This window comes from Meriones unguiculatus, chromosome 11 (genome assembly GCF_030254825.1).
Source record: "Meriones unguiculatus strain TT.TT164.6M chromosome 11, Bangor_MerUng_6.1, whole genome shotgun sequence".
In the NCBI taxonomy this organism is placed as follows: domain Eukaryota; kingdom Metazoa; phylum Chordata; class Mammalia; order Rodentia; family Muridae; genus Meriones; species Meriones unguiculatus.
This window is the reverse complement of record NC_083359.1, coordinates 9671994-9694733: the sequence shown is the minus strand read 5'-3', so window position 1 is coordinate 9694733 and position 22740 is coordinate 9671994. Positions and strand designations below refer to the sequence as shown.

Sequence of the window (22740 nt, the reverse complement as noted above, 5' to 3'; positions counted from 1 at the left end):
AAGATCATAGGAGTGGGGCTGGAGAGAGGGCTAAGCAATTAAGAGCACCTGCTGCCCTAATCCAGCTTCAGTTACACATGGAGGCTCACAGCCATCTACAACTCCAGTTCCAGGGCATCTGATGCCCTCTTCTGGCCTCCACAGGAACCAGGCATCCAAGTGGTGGTGGGCATGCAGACAAAATGCTCATATACATAAAATAAAATAAATCTTATAGAGAGAGAGAGAGGGAGGGAGGGAGATCATAGGTGGAGAGCCGGGTGTGGCAGCACGTGTCTTTAGGCCTAGCACTTGGAGACAGAGGCAGGAGGATCTATGTGAGTTTGAGGCCAGCCTGGTTTACATGGTGAGACTCTGTCTCACAACAACATCAAAACAACAAAACCCAAAAAAGATAGGTGGATGTGTATAAGTTACATGGAAAAAACATGTCATTTTTCCATACTGACAGTCCCTGGCCCTTCCATACCACTTTGCTTCTTGTGGCTGTTTTTAGCAACAGGAGCACATTGTTTATTACACTGTATTAGGAATTAGAAATATGTGATCTAGAGACCCAGTGAGCCAAGGTACCTGACTGGAAAGTAATTTTTAAAGAATCTGAATCCTGAATGTGAATTTGTGCTTTTCCTCTCTGGTGCAGTAGTTTTTCTAGAAAGTACTAGTGATTATTAGTATGTGGAAAACCTCTCAACCAAAATCCAGTTTGCAGTAGCTTATCACTAAGCTACCAGTTACCCCTGGCAAAACCTGGCTTGCTCTATAGCCTGTGAGCTGCCTCAGGGTGCTTCTGTCTCATAAATGCCATTTAATGGCACACATGCATTCGGCCTGCCAGCTGGACATGAGTCTCCTAACAAGTCAGTAAGCTCTTTGAACATGAAGCAATAAACAAAGTATGTCAAGTAGAATTTTAAAAAAATTACATTTATTGCCAGGCATGGTGGTATATGCCCTTAATCTCAGTACTCATGAGGCAGAGGCAGGTGGACTTCTGGGAGTTCGAGGCTAACTTGGGTCTACAAAGCAAGTTCTAGGACAGCCAGGGCTATGCAGAGAAACCATGTCTTGAAACAAACAAACCAACAAACAAATAAACAAGGACCGACCTCCCCCAAAACCCATTTAGTTCTTTATTTAATATGGGGTGAGGGTGTATGGAAGTCAAGAGAACAACTAACGGGAAGTGGTTCTCTTTCTATCATTTGGGTCATAGGAATTGAACTCAGGTTAAGCATCAGGCTTGGTGGGAAATGCCTTTCCCCTCTGAGACATCTTATCAAATCCTTTAAGCAGGACTTTACTAAGTGGTCTGGTGATGTGCATGGACACACTAAGTCAGTACTCCTCAGATGACTTTGGTTAGGAAATATGACTGGTAGTCACAGGCTGGGCTTGGAGAACAAAGAGCAAACTAAAGTATCTAGGTAACAGGTAGAGCTGACAGGACACTAACTTAATCCACGGAAGAAAAGGGGCCAGGGGAACCACCGCGGCCTCATCGCAGCAGGATGCAGTCCACCTACCTCTTGGCTGAGGCTGGAGACTTGGCCACGATGACTGCATTCCTATAATCCGGGATCTGTGACAGACAAGAAGAGGCTGAGGATTACTACCCTGTCTCTAAGAGGCTATTCCAACAACCAACACACACCAACGTTCTAACAGACTCAAAAGTATCATCTGGTCACTTAAAGTTTCAGTGACAAAAAAAGTTTAAAAAAAAAAAGTTTAAAGTAAAACCCGCCTTTGGGAAACAAAGATGAAATAATATATTCCAAATGTTCTCTAAAAAGTTAGGAGAGAACGGAGGTGCTCAGTCGGTAAATTGACAGTTGTACCAGCGTGATGAGCTGAGCTTGGCTCCCCAGCACCCACATTGAAAGCTGGATATGGCAGCCTGTGTTTGTAACCCCAGTGCTGGGAGTAGGGTGAGTAAAAAGTGGAGTCAGGCAGATCTCTAAAGGACACTGGCCAGGCAATCAATGAACTCCACGTTCAGTCAGAGACCCTCAAAAAGCAAGGTAACCTGAAGAAGACTCTGGATTCCACACACATGTGCACATACACACATATGCACACAAATGTATACTGCATATACACAAATTAAACAAAGCAAAACAAAAAATTAGCAGAGGCAAACCAGGCGTGGTGGTATGTGCTGTAATTCCAATTACCTAGAAGGCGGGTATGACCCTCTCTCAATAAGCAGACTTTTCATGAATCCCATACTGAATTTCATTTAACAAGCTAATGTCATATTCTAAAATTCTGTCATTCAAACAGGCGATGAACACACTGTAGTCATTCCATGCTGAGGAAAAACATTTGTGAAAGTACTAGCGTCCTTAAAACAAAAAACAAAAAAACGACGTTAAAGCTAGGTGGTGGTGGTAGTGGCATAGGCTGGCCTTTAGTTCCAGGCTGGCCTGGTCTACAGAGTGAGCTCTAGGACAGCCAAGGCTACACAGAAAAACTCTGTCAAAAAAAAAAAAAAAATATATATATATATATATATTCAACCAACCTTGAAACAAACAGGTATTATAGCAACTTTAATCCTAGCATTCAGTGGGCAGAGGCAGGCAGACCTCTGTGAGTTGAGGACAGCCTGGCCTACAAAGTAAGACTTATCTCTCAACAAACAAACAAATACCTAAGAGAAAAACCAAATAATGGAGCAAGGTGAGCTGGCACATATTTATAATCCTAGCACTCAGGAGGTAGAAAAAAGAAGCAGGAGGATCAGGATTTTAAGGCCAGTCTAGGTTACATAAGACTGCCCCCCAAAATAAAAATAAATAAATAAAACAAACCAAACAAAGAAAACCCAAGTACTAAACAATCAGCCACTTCAGGAATCTTTTCAGTATTGAAAAATTAAGTACTCAGTGCTGATGATGAATAGGGAAGATTTTGTCATCATCATGCTTGCATACAGAGAACAGAACCATTTTTAAGCTGAGCAGCAGTTTGCTGTTTCTGATTTCATTCTTTTTTGTTTTGTTTTTTGAGACAGGGTTTCTCTATATAGCCTTGGCTGTCCTGGACTCACTTTGTAGACCAGGTTGGCCTCAAACTCACAGAGATCCGCCTGCCTTTGCCTCCCTGAGTGCTGGGATCTCAGGCTTGTGACACCTCGCTGACTCCATCCTGGCAGCATTTTCAAAATAGTCTTGAAACAACCAATTCGTAAGTGCCATTGTTCTACTTAAGAACATTCCCATTGTTGTTCCTTCACATAACATGACTTTTTTTTTTTTAATTGAATTTTATGTGTAAAGGTGTTCTTTTTCTACATGTATTTCTATGTACCATTTCTTATGCCTGGTACTGCAGAGGTCAGAAAAGGACACTGGATCCCCCAGAACTGGAGGCCGACTCTTGTGATCCACCTTGTGGATGTTGGGAACTGGTTCTGTGGAAAAGCATCCAGTGCTCTTAACTGATGAACTCTCTCTAGCCCCAACACTGTCAAAGGTGGCTGTAGCATCCAAAGGCCGGCTAGACAGCAAGTACTCAGTAACTGGGCAAAAATGCTGACTGGACTTGCATGTAGAGAAAAGACACACCTACCCAATGTTCTCAGGGAAGAAAGCAGAACATGTATTCATTTAGGCACTTTGTTTTAGCCGGAACATTTTCTGAACTGTCTCATGCACTTCTTTGCCTCATCAAATAACATCACACCCTGCCAAGAGACAGTACAACAGCCAACAAAGCCATTAATAAAACCAAAGGACTCTAATAAAAGCAGGCTCATTGTCTCTTCAGAGGGCAAAAGAGGAAGTCTCATAAATACAAAGATCAAGGTTTGATAGATGAGAAAGAACCAAGAAGAAATGTAGCAGGAAGCTATTAGTCCAAATAAGCAGCTTAGGAACTGGCTAATGAGCAAAGCTGGGAGGAGAGAGGTTATTGCCCAAAACTCTGTAAGGATGCAAGTGTTAGACCAAGGCAAGGGCAGTAACTCCAGCCTGGCCTACACAGTAATAAGTTATAGCCAGATACAATGTGAACACTCTCCAGATTGAAGGAGGAGGATTACTGGATTCCCAAAGTTCAAGATCAGCCTAGTTAACAGAACAGAAGCTGATCTCAAAATAAACCAGTAAATAAAACAAACTGAATGAATGATTATTTTTAATTGGTAGTTTTAATGTATCTTACATATAACTCTAAAGAAAACATGCAGATGTTTGATACATCTTTTTCAACAACATTTCTAAATCATTTCACTATGAATGGCTGTGATGGTTATCTTCACTGTCAACCTAAGTGGATTTAGCATCATCACACCATTGGGTGTGTCCTAAGAGTGTCTTCAGAAAGGTCTGACTGAGGAGGAGAGACTCACCCTGAACATGGGTGGCAGTGCTGGACTAGGTCCTGGGCTGAACAAGGAGATCAGGCTGAGCAAAAGGCCTCATCTCTCTGCTTCCCGACTGTATGCACGTCACACTCCTGTCAACCACAACTTCCAGCATGAGGGACAATAACTAACACTGACTTAAGATAAACCCTTCCTTCTTCAGCTGCTTTGTCACAGTGGACAAGGACAGTAACTAATATCGTGCTTTTATTTGTTCATCAAACACCGACCGTCAGACTCTGCCAAAGAGAGGTATCAGCCAAGCAAGGAAAACTATTGGCAAAACAAAAGGACTCTAAAAAACCAGGCCCATGAGGACGGCCTGTATTGTCAACCAGAAAACACGCTTCAGAAATGTCTGAAGTACTGTCCTTATATACAGCAATGAGAAATGAAGCTCTCTGGAAAAGCTACTGCATAGAAACACTGTGTGCACTAAAACAGCTCCTAAAAGCAAAACACCAAAGTGTAGCATAAATTAAAAATGTAAAAGGCTTCTTCTGCTTTTTTGGTTTTTTGAAATAGGGTTTCTCTGTGTAGCCTTGGCTGTCCTGAATTCGATTTGTAGATTAGGCTGGCCTCGAACTCACAGAGATCCACCTGTCTCTATTTCCTGAGTGCTAGGATTAAAGGCATGTGCCACCAAGCCCAGTTGTAAAATGCTTCTTAATTAGCAGATGACAAATGTTCCTAAGACTAACAAATTCTGCAAACTTTTAGGCAAAATCATTGAATGGAATCTGGCTCTGTGTGATCCAACAAAGGGTCAGCTTAAGAAAAACAGATACTACTTTAAAGAGCTGGAGTTTTCCTTCAAAATTAACAAAGGGGGTCTGATGAAATGCAACACTAGTGGGGAAGGCCAGCAAAATGGATGAGAAACATGAAAACTGGATGAAAAAGTCAGCAGTGTGGAACTCATAAGGCAGTAAGTATAAGGAGGGGTGAAGAAGGATGACTGGCAATTAGGAGCACTGCTTGCTCTTCTAGAGCTGTTGGGTGCAATTCTCAGCACCACATGGTAGCATAGAACCATCTGGAACTCCAGTTCTAGATCTGATGCCCTCTTCTGGGCTCTACGCACACCAGGCACACAAATGATGTACATGCATACATGCATGCAAAGCATATAAATGAAAATTTGGGAAAAAAGAGCAGAGCAAAAAAATTTACAGATATAAAGTTTTAGAGACTTGCACTTATGAAGTATAATAGTTCTTTAATCAGAATACATAAAATTTTATTCCTTTAGGAAAAACTCAAATGAAACAGAAACTGTATCATCCCAGAATATTAACATTAAAACTTAGGGATAGCTTACCTCTTCTTGAATATACTGTAACAGGAAGGGGGAGGCTCTTAAATTATCCACTGGGATATTGAAGAAGCCCTGGATTTCCTTCTGGTGTAAATCCATAGTGATAAGATGAGTTAGGCCTTCAAATACAAGCAGGTTAAACATGTCACCAATACCACAGTACTCTACGACACCCGTATAACAGAGAAGGCACAAACACTCTCCTACGGTGAAAGCCTGGCACTGCTATTGTTTATAACTTTAGTAATACCAGACACATGATTTTCACTTCTATTTCAAGTACAGAAGTAGGGGTGGGGAGATGGCTCAACAAATAATTCTTGCAAAGGATGTGAGTTTGGTTGGTAGCACACAACCAGCTATAATTCCAGTTCCAGAGGCGGAGATCCTCTTTTGGCCTCTAGAAACCAATGCCCATGTGCACCACAGCCACACACATACACATAAATAAAATAAGCCCTTTGGCTGAGCAGTTGTGATACATGACTTTAATCCTAGTACTCAGAAAGCAGAGGGAGGTCAATCTCTGAGTTCCAGGCCTGCCTGGTCTACAGAGTAGAGTGAGTTCTAAGACAATTAGGGCTACACAGAGAAACCTTGTCTTGAAAAACCAAAACCAACAAACAAAAAAGCCCATAAACTACAGAGACAGCAGGTATTCTTAAGAAAAAAGTATTTCTGAAAGTATTATTACAGCAGATTTTATCTTCTGGAAGTTTCCTTAGCAGGGATGGCAAAACCCAACATAAGATACCAAGACCCCTTAACCCACACTGTGTCCACAAAGGACACCTGAAATGGTCACCAAAAACAAAACAAAACAAACAAAACAAACAAACAAAAAACAACACCACCCTGTAAAAAACACCCTGTGGGAACATTTAAGAAGTACTACTATCAAACAGAGTTAGATGGTGAACTTGTGTGGTCTTAAGGGAAAGGAGAAAACTTCCAGAAGACTCAGTGAGCTAGCCTGCTTCCTTTGTCCATGCTTGTCAGTGTCTCAGGGGGTTCAGTGGTTAACACTGTCAACTTGACAGGATGTACAGTCACCTAGGAGGTTAAGTCTTGAGACACATTGTGAGGTGTAGCTCTAGCATGCCTGTGAGGGTTATTTTGATTAAACTGGGGCAAGAAGACTCACTTTAAATGTGGGTGACACCACACCCTGGGCTGATGTCTGAGGTTGGTGTTGGCAGAGTCCAGCATTCACCACTCTTTCCTTCCTGACTGCAAATGCAGTACGATGAGTTGCCCCAAGTTCTGATCGCCTTAATACTATGATATGATGGAGTGTACCTCAAACTGTGAGTCAAAATAGGCTTTTTCTCCCTTAAGCTGTTTTTGTTTAGTGTTTTGTCACATCAATAATATAAGTAACTAATACAAGTTCCACATACCCGAGGTTTCTGAAGTTTGGGTTTCTCTGTATAGCGTTGTAGACCAGGCTGACCTTGAACTCAGAGTTCTTCCTGCCTCTGCTTCCCTGAGTGCTAGAATTACAGGCGTTTGCCACTGTGCCCAACTAAGTCTACATATTTTAAAGCTGTGTTTTATTTCTGTTTTCTTTGAAAAGCCACATTGGAATATGTATTCTGTAAGTGTCTGTACGAAGCAGTGACCTAGGGGAGCTTCATTCTTTTGTCTGCATCAACTTCTGTGATACATACTTCTATATTTTTTTTTAAGATTTATTTACTTATTATGTATACAATGTTCTGTCTGCATGTGTACCTGCAGGCCAGAAGAGGGCACCAGATCTCATTATAGATGGTTATGAGCCACCATGTGGTTGCTGGGAATTGAACTCAGGACCTTTGGAAGAGCAGCTGATGCTCTTAACCTCTGAGCCATCTCTCCAGCCCCAATACATACTTCTTATAGTCATATACACTCACAAGTACACACAGGCACAGATATCTGACACAATACAATGATAACTATGAAAGCATTTATAAACAAATACAAAATACTGTGGAATGGACAACCTACAGAACAGGAGAAAATCTTTGCCAGCTACATGTTAGATAGGGGTATTATGTAGAATATAAAGAAATGTACAAATTAAACACCTAAAATAAACAAACAAAATCAATCACAACACAAAAAAAAAAAAACAAAAAAAAAACCCAAAAAACCCTCAAACTGCCGATTAATCAGTAGGTGAGTGAACTTACCAGACAGTTCTCTAACAAAGTCATCCAAATGGCCAACAAATATTTTGCCACGTTTGATATCTTGAACCATCAGGGACACATAAATTAAAACTACTTTGAACTGTATGTGGTGAGGGATGCCTTTAGTCCTTTGAACTTTTTGGGGTGACTTTTCCTTACATTCTGTGTCTGTCTTTTCAACTGTTAATTCTATGGAGATATGTAAGTGCTGGCAGGATTTTGGTATGGGTCATCTCTATGGCCCATTCTATTTGTAAATGTCTGTCCTTCCACACCTGCCCAAAACATGAAGGGCAAGCAGCCCTCTTTGCCTGAAGGCAACCTAAGAGAGGTTTTGGAGTTATCGTACTGCTGACTGGCTATAATAAAGAGGAGTGACCAATATCTAGGGCAGGAAGTACAAGGGTGGGACTTCTGGGCAGAGAGAGGGAGCAGAAGGAGGGCTGCAAGCAGAGACCAGAGAGGAAGGAGACTGTGGTCGGGTTAAGTTAGAAGCTAGCTATGAGTCTGCCCCAGAAAAAGGCCTAAAGCTTTAAACTATACAGAAGTCTCCACATCTTTATAACTGAACCCCTAGCAGAATCCAAGACTGTTGTTTAAGGACAGCCCAGTCTACTTAGTAAGACCGTCTCAAAAACAAAACAAAACAAAACAAAAACAACCAAACAAAAGAGTCTACCCCCACATAACTACTTTGAGATTCTATCTTCCCCAGAATGGCAATGGCACCAAGAAAACAAATAACAATAATTGCTGCCAAGGACACAGGAAAAGAGAAACACTATTCACTCTGGTAGGATTATAAATGATACAGTCACCATAACAAACAATGGGAAGGCTTCAGACAAAATTCAAAAGAGAACTATGAGGGACTGAAGATATGACTTAGGGGTTAAGGGCACTGGCTGGTCCTCCACAGGACTTGGGGTCCCAGTACCCACATGGCAGCTGATAACAGACGTTATTGACAGAAGCTTTTCTTATTACTTCTGCATCTTAGGGATTTGGAAGCAGAATTCTCTACAGTTTTCTAATTGAACCAGTCCCCAGTTTACCTGTGGTATACTTTTCATGATTTCAAATACTCATGGTTCAAAAACACTTAAGGAGAAGCTCCAGTAACAAACAATCAGTAAGTTTAAACCTCATGTTACCAGCAATAATGTGACCAAGTATTGTGTTACCCCTTTCTCTTCCCTCAGGACTGTGTCCTGGTGCTGTATATGCTGCTCAGTGGGGATGTGAAATGTATCATCTCCATACAGCACTGGGGTTTCAGGAAGCTTCTGGGGGACCAGCACATCTCTCCTGGGAAAGGGAGCTTGCTGTATAAACTGTCTTTAAAAGCTGTTTCACTACTTGTACTTTCTTCAGAACTCTAGTCAAGATAATGCTTTGAAATTTCTGAGGTCAAAAAATAAATCTGCTGTGATGGAGCACACCTTCAGTCTCCTCCTCTGGAGGCAGAGACAGACAGCTCTCTAGAAGTTCAAAGCCAGCCTGGTCTACATAGCGAATTCCAGGACAGCCTGGACTACATAGAAAAACCCTGTCTCTATAAACATACAGACAGACAAATCAATCTGCCATTCTTACCAGCTTTGCACATCATGGAAGCCAGCAATTTTGAGACAATGGAGCCCCTCTTCCTCATCTTGCACTGCTTGCTATAAGGAAAGTAGGGGATCACTCCGATGATGCTCTTGGCACATGAGGTCTTACATGCATATATCATGATCAGGAGCTCCATGATGGTGGTGTTCACATCCCTGAAATCCATGGACAGTGTCAGACACTTAGTATGTTACTTAAGACTATAGCAAGGCTATAGCATTAGACTCAAAAAGACAAATCCCTGTTCTCCCAGACCTCCATCAGCTCCTGACCAAATGACCTCTGTTTTCTCACTGAAAGAGACTATCAGAGACTTTCCACACCACAAGCACTCAGCCACTGGGCAGCAGAGGGGATCTTTTCACTATACTCTGAAGTTACACTCTAGTCACCATCCCCTCACCATGCTCTGTGGATGACCAGTGCCGTCCTCATCACTCCTCCTGCCCCTCATTCCTAACAACCTGTGAACTTCTTCCTCATCATCCCAGTTCTTTGGCCCTCTCTTGAGATGTTCTACATCCCCACTCTCCTACCCTTTTTTTTCTCCCATACAACTCAAAAGAAGCTTTGGTCTCCAGAATAGCTCCCCAGCTTTAATCAAAAGCCTCCAACAATGGACTGGCTAAAGCCATGGCTAATCATGTCTTCCTCTTAGCCTTTCTGCCTCCTCTAAGGCAGCCGCTCATCTGTGCCTACAATAGGTGCACAATGTCCCTCTACCTCCTTCCCCTTCTTCTGATTCTTTTCTGGGTTCCCTTGCTTCCTGCCAAAGACACATTCGTCTTTTCTGTCACTCTTCATTTCTCAACTCTGTGAATGCTGGCCCCTCTCACAGTCCTATTTTCAGCCCAAGATCCCCTTCAAAAAGCAATCTAATCAGCTGTTGCTAGGTGTTTCCATCTGAATGTTAAAATCTAACCCATACTAAAGGAACTGCTCTTGCAAAAGCCTACATCATCAGGTAACTTGTGCCCACTGTCTTGCTGCCCATGTTCCTCAGGCTCCTCTGGACAGAGTTTAGAGGTACCTAGACTCCTCCCTTCACACAGCTTTGAATCTCATCACTACTACTACCTCCACTGGGCCTCCTGCTGGAGCCCTCAGTTCACACTCCAAACAGAGCAGCTTGTCTTTAAGGCGGAAGTCAGTGCAAAATCTCAAAGCCCTGCAATGGTTTTGCTCCATCCACAGCCAGGGCCCAGAACTTAAGGGGTACACAGTGGCTTCCAGGCCCCTTGATGATCTGCTCGCATACTCTTCACATCTTGCTCCACTTTACCACATGCTCCACCCACTCACTACTCTCCTCTGCACTGACGTCTGCTTTGTCTGCCCTCTTACTATCATCCCAACTCTCCAACGCTTTTTTTTTTTTTTTAACTTTTAGCAATGTTGAAGATTGAACTTAGGGGCTCTTGAATGGAAGACAATTTCCACCAGTGAGTTATAGCTCTAGCACTCTCCCTTCTGTGGTATATGTCACATAGCACTTACTATTTTATGGTTTACCTGATATCTATCCATCAAATTCTCTGTTTTCTTTGAGAGACAGTCTCACTATGCAGGGAGTGCCAATGTTTTGGCACTGTGACATGAAACTGATGTCTGCAAATGTGTTGGGCTACAGGGCAAATATACCATATGGATGATGCTACTCTTGAACTAATGATCCTCCTGCCTCAGCTCAGAGTGCTGGGATTATAGGCATACATCTGCTTGTCTGCTTTATCATGTTCTCTATGTGTATTCCCTCACTAGATCATCAACTGTTCCAAGCATGAAAGCATTTCACACATGTAACAGGCTCCCAATTATTGGAAAATTCAACAAATATTGTTAATAATTGAATGCCAACATTTAGATGAAAAGGTTCTATTACTATTGAACACGCTTGACCCCAGATGAACCCTAGAAAAGCATTCCTTAAGGAATGGTAAGGAGGGAAATGCGCAATGAGCTGAAAGTTACCCTGAGGCCAGCAAACCAGGAGTGCAAAACAGCTTACTACCATTAACTCGGATAAGCAAACATGACAAGAAAATGTCAGTTAACGGACAGAAGTTTCTGCACTTAAAATCTGTCTTAGGTTTTACTAGCTTAAACTAGTCTGTTCTAAAATGAAGCAAGGGGTGGGTGGTACTACAGTGCAGTGGTACAAGGCTTGACCAACAACAGGAGGCTCTGGGTCTGATTCCTACTACTGTTATTTAACCCATCAGCAAGTCAATCAACCCATACAATGAAGTAGCAGTTGAATGTGACACTTATCAAAGCCCCAGTCTATTTCTTGGCATCTCAGAAAGAGGATCCCGATGTGCAAGTTTTCTGCAACCTAGGCAAGATAGGTTCAATGCACTACATGGAAAGAGAAGGATCTGATTAAAAAAATAAGGAACTGACAAACAGGGACTGCTGACAACAGTCTACGCACAGAGACTAAGTGCCAACATGGCTCCTGATTGCTAGAGCATCTTTACAGGTCCTATCATTAAGAGCCTCTACTGCTTGCTACTTCCCTCATCAAAAGTACAGAAGAAGACGCTGGAGAGTTGGCTCAGTGGTTAAAATCACTTCTTATTTGTGCAGAAAAATCTGGGTTCAATTCCCACCAGCCATGTGACAATGCGCAACCATCTGTTACTCCAGTTCTCGGAGACCTAACATTCTCTTCTGGCCTCTGTAAGCACCACACAGATGTGGGACATGTACATACATGCAGGTGAAATATCCACACAAGTCAAACTAAGTAAATAAATCTTAAAAAAAAAAAAAAAAAAAGGCAAGTAAAAGGATGGCTAAGAACTGTCCCTAACTCCAGTCCCAAAGGACTCAACACCCTCTTTTGGTCTCCACAGGTATCAGGAATGCATGCAGTACAGTTACATATTTGCATGCAAAATATTCATACACATAAAATAAAAACAAATACATCTAAGAAAAACAAAACAAAAAAGTACAGAAAAGGAGATGCAGCTCAGTTGGTAGAGTGCTGATCTTGCACGCACAAAGCCCTGCACTGCACAAATCCTCAGCACTGCATAAAACTGAGAATAGGGGCACATGCCTGTAGTCTCCGAACTCCAGCAGGGGAGGCAGGAGGATCAGCAATTTATCATTCCTGGCTACACAGCAAGTTTGAGGCCAGAGATACATAAGACCCTGTCAAAACAAACCACAAACACCCAAACAAACTAATCCAGAGAAGGGCAGGCACAGTGATACCTGCCTAGGAAGGCCGAGGCAGAGATATCTCTTGGAACTAGGAGCCTTGGGCCGGTCTGGAAACATAGCAAGAGTTTATCAAAACAAAAGAAAGAGACGGAGGGAGAAAGGAACAAAAAGTCAGCAGTTTCACTAGAGAAACTAGCAAAAAAGGACTGCAGAGACGGCTCAGTGAAGAGCACTGGGTCTCCTAGAGTACATGAGTTTATGGTGCTGCTCTGGCTTGGGCTCCACTGGGTCTGGAGGCCGCCACATCGTCTACAAGAATGGCAGGATTCTCATTTTTCAAATGACCATTAAAAGAACAAACAAACAAAACAAACAAAAAACAACAAACAAACACCAAAGCACCAGCTCTTCCAGAGGACCAGGATTCAATTCCCAGAACCCGTATCAAAGCTCACAACTCTTTAACTCCAGTCCCAGGAGATCTGATGCCTTCTTCTGACCTCTGCAGACACCTGGCACACACACAGTACCTGACAGATAAACATGTAGGCAAGACACTCATTGAGGGGAAAAAAAAAAAAAAGACTAGCAAAAGCACACTCGTTCTAAAGCTATCTTCTCCTTTGAGGCCAGATGTTCAGACTCAAACCAGCAGACCCAAGAGGCAATTAGAAATCACTTACTTTGAGACAGTCTGGATGATAAATACATCCTTTCCTCTTACAGACTCTTGAATCTGAACTCTTGTTTCTAAAAGGAAAAGGAGTGAAAAACATAATTCAAAATTTTAAAATATACACCAAGTTCGCATTAATTTCCAACCTTATAAAATACAAAAATTGGGACTACTACCAACAACAAAACTCACTGGCATTAAGTACAGTGCCACAAATCCTACTTTTGAAACAAATCTAGGCTTCCCTCCTCACGTAAGCAGTATCTGCTGTGTCACACTGAGTACAACCAAGAAACGATGTAGTCAGCATCCAAGCAGCATCAACTGAGAACTGAGGCAAAAGCCTAGAATGTTGTGGGATAAGAGAAGACTGGTGAATATCCCTGCTCTTAAGCATCTGTGATTAGCAACAAGGGACAAATCCAGGATGGAACCCTCCACAGGGTAGGTCTGCAACATCACCACAAGAGGGAAAAGGCAGGGTGAAGTAGAGTTCTGTATCAAAAGAGAGACCACATCACCCATCACCTTCTGGGCATGGTGGTGCTTGCCTAGAATTTCAATAAGAAGTTGAGACAGAAGGATAAAGGAGTTGGAAGCTAGCCTGGGCTACAAAGTAAGACTGATTCATAAAACAACAGCAAACAAAAACAAATCAAAAATTAAAAAATAAAACTGAAAAACCCCAATCACTTGAAGCTGGAATCATACAAAACTACCAACAACAAGCCCCCCAAAATTCATAATTATAGCTAATGTGACTGAAATATTCTATTTCATGTGACTGAAGTATTCTATTTATGTCAAGAACTCATGTGGCCAGGATCCATTTAGGGATTAAGTGTCTTGATGTCTGCATCTTACTTTCAGATGTAACATATTTAAATAGCAAAATTATCAAACACACATCAATTTGGCCAGTCATGGTACTATTCTTTCAATTATCTCATATGTTTGAAAGTTTTCATTAAAAATGTCGGCAAGCTGGAGATGTAGCTCAGTGGTAGAATGCCTTGCTCAAGGCTCTGTGTTCCATCTGAGTACCAGCAAAAAAAGAACTGGGGGTGGTGATAACAGCATTTTAACAGCAGCATTCAGGAGGCTAAGGCAAGAGGATCTTCAGGTTGAGACTAACCTGGGTTACATAATTAGTTCAAGGCCAGTTTGGGCTACAAAGTTACAGTTTCTGGCTTCAAAACTAACAAAGTTACTAGAGAAAAATGAGTGTGTGCTTACAAAAAGGTATGATGTGATGCTACAAATGAGCTTTAGAGCCAAGAATCTGGATTTAAATCTTGGTACTGCTACTTATGGGACCTTGTACCTATCTCTGACCCAGGTTTTCAGTATCTATGAACAGTACGGAATACAGAAGTTAGTTCCTCTGCAATAAACCAAGGACTTTCCCTCCCATTACTCCTGAGCGTGGGAGTGAACAAGCCCGCCTTGTCCCACAGCCTGGTCCTCCACAGCTCTCTCCCTCAGCCAGTCTCCTTGAAAAGAACCTCCCCAGATTTCTATCATGCTTTGCCCTGTGCCACCCACCATCTTAGGAAAACTAGGGGAGACGGAGCAGTTGTTTTTTTTTTTTTAATTTTTTATTTAACTTTTATTAATTACACTTTACTCATTTTGTATCCCCCCATAAGCCCCTCCCGGTCCCACCCTCCTGATGGAGCAGTTTTTTAAAGTTTAAATACTAGACAAATTCCTGTAGTGAAAACAGACTGAATGAGTGTTTACTGAGCACCTACTATGTGCCAAAAGATTATGTCCAGTATAGAGATTATCCCACTTATTATTGGCCAAGAACAAGGATTAAAATTTTCATGTCCTTATAAGCTCCCACTACCCCTGCTAGAATACTCATCATTCTTTTTTTTTTTTTTAAGATTTTCTTATTTATTATGTATCCAGTGTTCTTCCTGCATGTGTCCCTGCAGGCCAGAAAGACAGCACCAGATCATTACAGATGGTTGTGAGCCACCATGTGGTTGCTGACATTTGAACTCAGGACCTCCAGAAGAGCAGCCAGTGCTTTTAACCTCTGAGCCATCTCTCCAGCCCAGAATACCCATCATTCTAAAGAAATACCAAAGATTAAACAACATTTCTTGCAACTATTTCCCAGCAACATTTTAAGGCATTAACCCTTGGCTTTAGAGGAAATAAAGAATAAGCAGCTGGGTTAGAGGTACAGATCAGTAGGTAGGCATGCATGAAGTCTTGGGTTCAATAATGCAGCACATATGAGCATGGGTGTGTATGTAATCCTGTGCATGCCCACATACCTACAAACTAAAGGTAGGCACACAGGACTTATGTTACCTACAGCAAAATAACCTCAACCAACAGCTAAACTGACAGGTAGGTACATACTTAGGCAGTATTTATTGAACCAGACCTAAGACCCAGCTGTCAAACCCCTACATGTGGCTTGCACAGGGATATTGCTGTACAGTACTAGTAAGGACTGAAAACTACACTCCTCCATGTGGCCTGCTGATAGCCTGCCTGCTATCAGAACTGACCAGATGACTGAATCTGTCTCACAGTCGAGGATAACTTGATGACCCATTATACCACATTCTGCAAGATCCACAATACATATGTCCAAGGAAGCTCACCTCTGTTAGGTTCCTGGTAAACCTGCACTTTGCCCATCTCCACCCCCAGCCGCCTAGAGAAGAGAAAGGGGGAAAAGCTGAGAAGGCAACAGAACAGACCCAACAACTTTACTACTAAAGATGACTTATAAGTTGACAAAACTTATTCTAATTATGAAATAAATGTTACAGCATAGCTATTTGTTGCCTACCCCTAACCTCCACCCCATGACCACCCAAGGTCTACGCAATCTGGCTGTCCTGCTTCACAGGCCCTCTTCCTAGTGCTCTGTGCCCCACTGCCCACGTTCGCTACAGGCACCAACACTCCCGGCTACGTGCCTCAGGCCTTGGGACTTGTTCTCTCCACATAGAGGGATGGCTCTGCCCCAACCTTCACTGCATGGTTTGAGTCTTTCAACTCTTAGACGCCCCTTGGTTTAAAAGGTGCCTGAGCACCTAAGCTAAGGCAGACCATTCTACCCCATCCCTATGCAGTCGCTGCCTTCTTCCTAGCATTTGTTACCACCTGAAATCACCTAGGTGTTTGTCTTAGCTTGCTTCTTTCTGGCTCCCATATTAAAATGTAAATTACATGAAAAGAAAGCTTTTAACTGGCTTGCTCACCATTAACTCATAACATCTATATCAAGGTTTTATGCATAGCAGATACTTGGTACGTGTTTAAGTGGTTTCTTAAAATTATACTAAACTACAAATTGTACACTATTCTCATACACTGCACACATCCCTGTTTGCTAGACTTAAATCTTTACCTACAGTTGTGCCTACCACACTCCCAAAGAGCTGTGATCACTCACACATGGTAGCCCTGAGTATATTCAGATGACATAGAGGTTAGCTATACCTGCTTTTGAGCTTGATAACCACCGCTACTCTGATTATCTCACTTAAAATATCACATATTGAGTATGGATGTGACTGGTAAAACTGAAACTCACTCAGCAATTTTCTTTGAAAGCTCCATACATGATGAATTGGAATTTGCTGAAAACAACACCAGACCTCCTTTGGTTATGTTCATCTTGGTTTCTAATTCAGGAGGCGCCACACAAAACATCAAAACCTTCTTGGTTTTCCAATTCTCAGAGCCTAGAAGAAAAGTATAGATAAAGGACCACTATATATAAAACACACCTGAGCGGATTTTTTGTTTTTAAATAAAGAATGACTTTAGCAGAAGGAAAATAGTCGCCACCATAACGGTGGCTTTTATCTTAAGGGAGATACAGTATGGGCAAGTACAACCCTTGGATTTTAAGATTGCAAACGGCACCACACAACTCCATTACTTTTCATACCCATTGGGAATAAATAATAAACTTACAAGAAAGGCGGAGCTGAAGAGCTCAGTGTTTTACTGTTTGCTGCTTAAAGTCAATTATGGACAACCTCCTGTTATTCTCTGACAAGAAAATTCTTCCTGGATTAACACAGAAAAATGGCAGAGCCATTAGCAAGGACATGAACTAGCTGATCCTTAAACAAAAATAAATGGCCCAGATCTTTCTATGACACTTGCTCCCCACCCCCACCCTGCAGCTGCTCTGCGTCACAGCTAAAATTCATCTGGGTGCTGGAGGTGGCTCTGGCATGAGCTGCTCTTCCAGGGCACCACATGGGGCTCACAGCCATCTGTCACTCCAGTTCCAGGGGATTCAACACCCTCAGCTGGTTCCTGTGGGTACCAGGCATGCATGTAGACATGTAGGCAAAACATCCATACACATAAATAAAAATTTAATAACAATAATAATTAAAAGACCCATGACAAGGTACGCCTTTAATCCTAGCACTCAGGAGGCAGAGGCAGGAGGATCTCTGTGAGTTCAAGGCCAGCCTAGTCTACAAAATGAGTTCCAAGACAGCTAGGACTACACAGAAATCATGTCTCAAAAGCAACACAAAACAGAACATACATAAAAATTCGTTTTGTTGTATTCCTTCCCCTCAACTGGGACAAGGCTGATCTGCTAATACCATTGTAGGAAAGAAAGCAGTCCAGAAGTGATAGACACGAGCAAGACCTAGCCTCTCTGGGCTAAGAATCCTCCTCTTACAGTAAGAGTGCCAGGTTGGGTTTAAGATGTGACTGTCCAAGCACACACATCCTTCTGTCTTCCCTGTGTTTGCTCAGCTTGGCTAGCTCTTGGGAGGCTGGTTTGGCTATGTGTTGTTCTGATTTAGTGGTTTTTTTATTTTATTATGCAAATTAAAACATTTATTATGCAAAAAACTACAAATACATTTTCCTAGTAAAAACCTAAGACATCACCACTAAGGCTCCTCTTGTACACCTTCCCTGGCAGTAAGGGTTCTTTCCGCTTGACAAACACACTACCTCAGGCCCTTCCTACACATCCAGAACTGGATAAAATATGGAAAAACACATTTGATGTTTCCAGCTCAAAAGAGTATCACTGTGAATATCAGTAATTTGCTTGTTCACCAAACAACTTGAGTTTGGGACAACCTATTCTGTTCTTCCTAACTGCCACCTGGACTTCCACAGTGTGGCGCTGCTGTGGTCAGTACGTCACCATCTATGACACATGCACTGGACACACCCAGTCTTAGGTGGCTCAGTGCAGTCTGACCAGCAGCATAGAAGAGCACATTTGTATCAGAGCTCCCTTTAAAGGATATTCCTAATGGGACGCCCAGGGTTCCAACACAGGCTATAGGGCAATTTCCCTTAAGCCTGCAAGCGATAGACAGAGATGTCTACACAGCCAACCAACTAATGCTGGTAAGGAGTCCACTGGTGTACACTGTAGAAGGTGGCTTGGACCAGAGGTCCACAGATCACTATTCAGTCAAGCCCAGTCCTTCCAAAGATTGCTTTCATAAAACACAACTCATGTGCTTACCAACTTGTGCTTGAGCACAGCCACAAAACCTGGAAAGTTACTGTGTTCCATCTGTAACAGTATTTCATTCCTGGCTTTCAGAGAATGCAGCTGGGCTTCAAAGAATGGGATGGTGGAAAAGAAACACTGCCCCGGCAGGGATGGAGTGATGGCTTGCAAGTTAAGAGTATTTACTGCTCTAGCAGAGGACACAGCTTGGGCTCCCAGCAACCACACAGCAGCTTTGGTTATCTACTAAATTCAGTAAAATACCTGGGCTGGCCACCTTTTACACCCTCTAAAGTTCAAATAAAAAGCGCCTAAATAACAATGTAAGACAATCCTGAGAGGACCTGGAACAGCATAAAGTATTAAGGGATAGGAAGAGCTCCTCCAGGAATCTCCTGAAGCCATCCATCCCTTTTGTGGTTCACACGCACACAGCAGCCTGCCTGCTCTCCTAAGCTCACTCGAGCAACAGCTTCTAAAGTCAAACGCTGACGTAAGGCTTGCCTAGTGTGAAGTGGGCCAAATCCTAATGTCTGCCCACCCTTGAACAGCAGAGGTAGGCAGGGTGTGTGCTTGGAAAAGGCTATCAGAAGGGTCACTGCCACGCTGTTCACCTGGAGGAGTTGCCTCTAGTTCCACTTTCCCTCCTCCTGTCAGAAATTCTAACAGTGTTTGGTTTTTTTTTTTTTTGTTTTGTTTTTTGATACAGGGTCTCCCTATGTAGCCCTGGCTAGCCTGGAACTTACTATGAAGACAAGGCTGGCTTCAGACTTACAGATACCCACCTGCCTCCCAAATGCTGGAATTAAAGTTTGATTGTGCCGCCAAGGCCAGCAGCCTCCCACTGTAATGTGCTTTTTGTCAGGCTCAGCGTCCCTACAGGGCAGGTGCTCATTAACACAAGTTTCAGTGTGAAATGGAGAGTACGGAGAATGCTCTTTCCCCCCATGTGCTCTAATTGCTTTCCTATTTAACCTAAACTTACTCTAGAATATGTGAAAAATATTTATGCGTGGGTGAAAATACATCTTTTCCAGAGAATCTCAAGACCTTTCAAGGAGCAACTCACATTCATCTGAGAGATAACCTGTCAGGTCTCATGAGTCAAGAGGCTTCTCCACACTGAACATCACTTGTTTCAGATGGATTTACTACTTCAAACCATCAGCATTCAACATTCATACTAGAGATGAGGCAGCTTCACAGTGTGTGCTGTTTCCCCTCTAAAGCACCCACTTCTAGAGATGGCTAGAGGAAGACGGCTGTGGGCTTTAGCAACAAGCCTAAGCCACATCTTAGACCTGTATACCTCCCAGACAACAAAGACATAGGCTTGATAATGGCTTCTTCACCAAAACTGAAGGTCCAGGCAGCAGAGGCTCAACCACTGTATCCTGAACAAAGCCTCATTTCAGGTACAATAATTAGCAAATAGAACTGAAAGTCATTTGTTGACAGAAAGTATACAGGAGGTACTTTTATTAGTGATGCCCCTCACTCCAGGAAAAGCTACCTCAGTGGTAGAGCAATTGCTATCATGCACAGAGCCTGGGTTCCAATTCCGGGGGAACGGTAGGGATTACTGGCACTGATGAGCGGGACTGGAAGTGTACCTTAGTAAAAAAAAAAAAAAAAAAGAAAAAAAGTGGATACTTTGTGCTCACACATGGTTTCAGCCACCAACTCTGAAAATAAAAAGTACAGCCAGACAGTGGTTGCGCCTTTAATCCCAGCACTTGGGAGGCAGAGGCAGGCAGATTTCTGAGCTGAGAACCAGGTTTACACAGAGAAACCTTTCCTGAAAAAAAGCAAACAAAATAAATAAATAATAAAGTACAAAATAAAAACAATATTAAGGCCAAGTGGTGGTGATGCAAACCTTAATCCCAGAACTCAGAAGGTAAAGGCAGGCAGATCTCTGAGTTTTTTGAGGCCAGCCAGGGCTGTTACGCACAGAGAAACACTGTCTCAAAATAATAATAATGTTGATAGCTATAGGGCAGAACTAAAACTTCATGACTCTTCCATACTCTGTGGTCCCTGGCATTTTGTGCACCTCCTATCATAGCTGTAAGAATGCTTTCTTATGGCTAATGCTATATTTTCTGAAACTTGTTTTTTGTGTGTGTGTGTGTGTGAGAGAGAGACAACTTGGGGGAAGCAGGAAACAGTTAAAATTATTTTAGAACTGGGTAAGTCGTTGTTTTAATTTTATTTCTTTAATGTGTAAAGGTGTTTTGTCTGCATATATATCTGCACACTACATGTGTGCCTGGTACCGGAAGAGGGTGCAAGATCCTGTGGGTTTGGCGTGAGAGGTGGTTGTGGGCTGCCACATGTGTGGGTGCTGGGACTCAAATCCAGTCAAACAACTAGCACTCTTAACCACTGAGGCAGCTCTCCAGGCCCCACAGCTGGGGAAGTAATTTTAGTAGGAAGACAAGGTTTGCCATTATTTTCCAGATTTTTTTCTGCCTCTTATGACATTAGTCCCTAAAGGGCAGTGCTTGGCAGTAGTCTGTAATACAGAACTGTAATACAGCTCCTTGCATACAACAATAGGTTGTAGACTCTCAGTCACACAGAACATGACTTGGCAACCTGATGAACTCCAGTCAACAGACTCAGACAAATTCTCAGATTTTGAAATGTCTACTGCATACATACCTTATTCAGAAAAAAAAAAAAAGATGCATATTAAATGCCAAAGAAAGAACATAGAACGACAGTTTATGTTGTCAAATTTTGGAATTTATCTGCAAGTTAAAAACAAAACAACTTTGTAGTCCTGTTTGGCTTGGAACTTGCTATGAAGACCAGGCTGGCCAGCTTCGCACGTGAGATCCTCCTACCTGCCTCTGGTATGAAGGGGTGTGCCACTAACCCCACAAACAGCAAGAGTACTCAAGAGCAGAAACAGTGGCTCTATGTTCAACCTCGAAGTAGCGAATGGACAGAACGGTTATCTATGCAAAAATTGGGTGATAACGGTACAAACCAGAGCAGCAAAGGATAAGGACCAGAGAGGTTTTCTATAGTGGGACTCAATAGCATGCCTTCATTGTTCTTATTTGTGCATTTAAAATCTTAAGCACTAGGGCAGGGGATGGCTCGGTGGCAGAACGCTCGCGCAGCCTGCAGCACCTGGTGTTCGGCCCCAGCACCGAGAGAAAAAAACGGAAAGAAACTCTCTAAGACCCTGCAAACTCCCACTTCCTCAGGCCTCATAGCCGGGCTCAGTATTTTCGCATCCCTCCTAAAGGCTAAACACCCACACTGTGCCAATATCAAAATAAGGGGGGAAAAAAAATCCTTATCAACAATGTAAGAGACTGAGGAAAAGCCTTTCCCGGCCGAGTGTCTTAACGCCGCTCCTCGTTTCTCCCACGTCCGAACGGAGCACAATCATCCTTTCCCCGGCCACGGAGGCCGGTCGAGGCGAACACGGAGCTCCGGGCTCGCCCGGGAGCAACCGGAGCCGCGGCTCCCGCCCGGCACCGCGCGGGCTCGCCGTCCGCCCGCCGCGGCTCCCGCCCGCCTACCTGGTCCCGACCCCAGCCCGGCCCGCCGCAGCCTCGGCTGCCGAAGGAAGAGAGCGCAGCGCTCCGCACGGCGTCTTGCAGCAAAATGGCGACTCCGAGCACGAGAACGCCGTCCGAGACTGCGAGGCCGGGGGCGGGGCCTGAGGGCAACTGGCTAGAGGGGGCGTGGTCGCGGAGGGGGCGTGGCCAGGCGAGGCAGGAGGTGTGGCGTAGCAGGAGCTGCCTTTGGCGCTGTGGGCGTGGCCCGCCGGACTAGGCGGGAGAAGTGGCGTGGGCGTGGTCAGACTCGAGAGGCGAGGAAGGAGGCGGGGCCAAGATCAGACACAGCATTTGATTGGGGCTGTGGGCGTGGCCCGCCCAGGGGGTGAGGTGGGGAGAATTG

General features: G+C 43.3%; 1 protein-coding gene across 3 annotated transcripts in view; it reads right to left on the bottom strand.

The window, feature by feature from the left end:
• Positions 1-22493, bottom strand: part of Prpsap2 (phosphoribosyl pyrophosphate synthetase associated protein 2) — a 34318-nt gene extending 11825 nt beyond the window's left edge. Inside the window, exons 1-8 of one of the 3 annotated variants that reach the window (XM_021639178.2) lie at positions 22359-22484; positions 17286-17381; positions 16900-17050; positions 15959-16011; positions 13339-13405; positions 9464-9636; positions 5694-5809; positions 1527-1582 (exon numbers count right to left, since the gene is read on the bottom strand). In XM_021639178.2, the coding sequence (XP_021494853.1) occupies positions 1527-1582; positions 5694-5809; positions 9464-9636; positions 13339-13405; positions 15959-16011; positions 16900-17018 (584 nt within the window). In that variant the 5' untranslated portion in view covers positions 17019-17050; positions 17286-17381; positions 22359-22484. Of the gene's footprint in view, positions 1-1526; positions 1583-5693; positions 5810-9463; positions 9637-13338; positions 13406-15958; positions 16012-16899; positions 17051-17285; positions 17382-22358 lie in introns of all 3 variants that reach the window. The other 2 variants (XM_021639179.2, XM_060363573.1) reach the window with 2 other exon arrangements.
• Between the last annotated feature and the right edge of the window lie 247 nt (positions 22494-22740).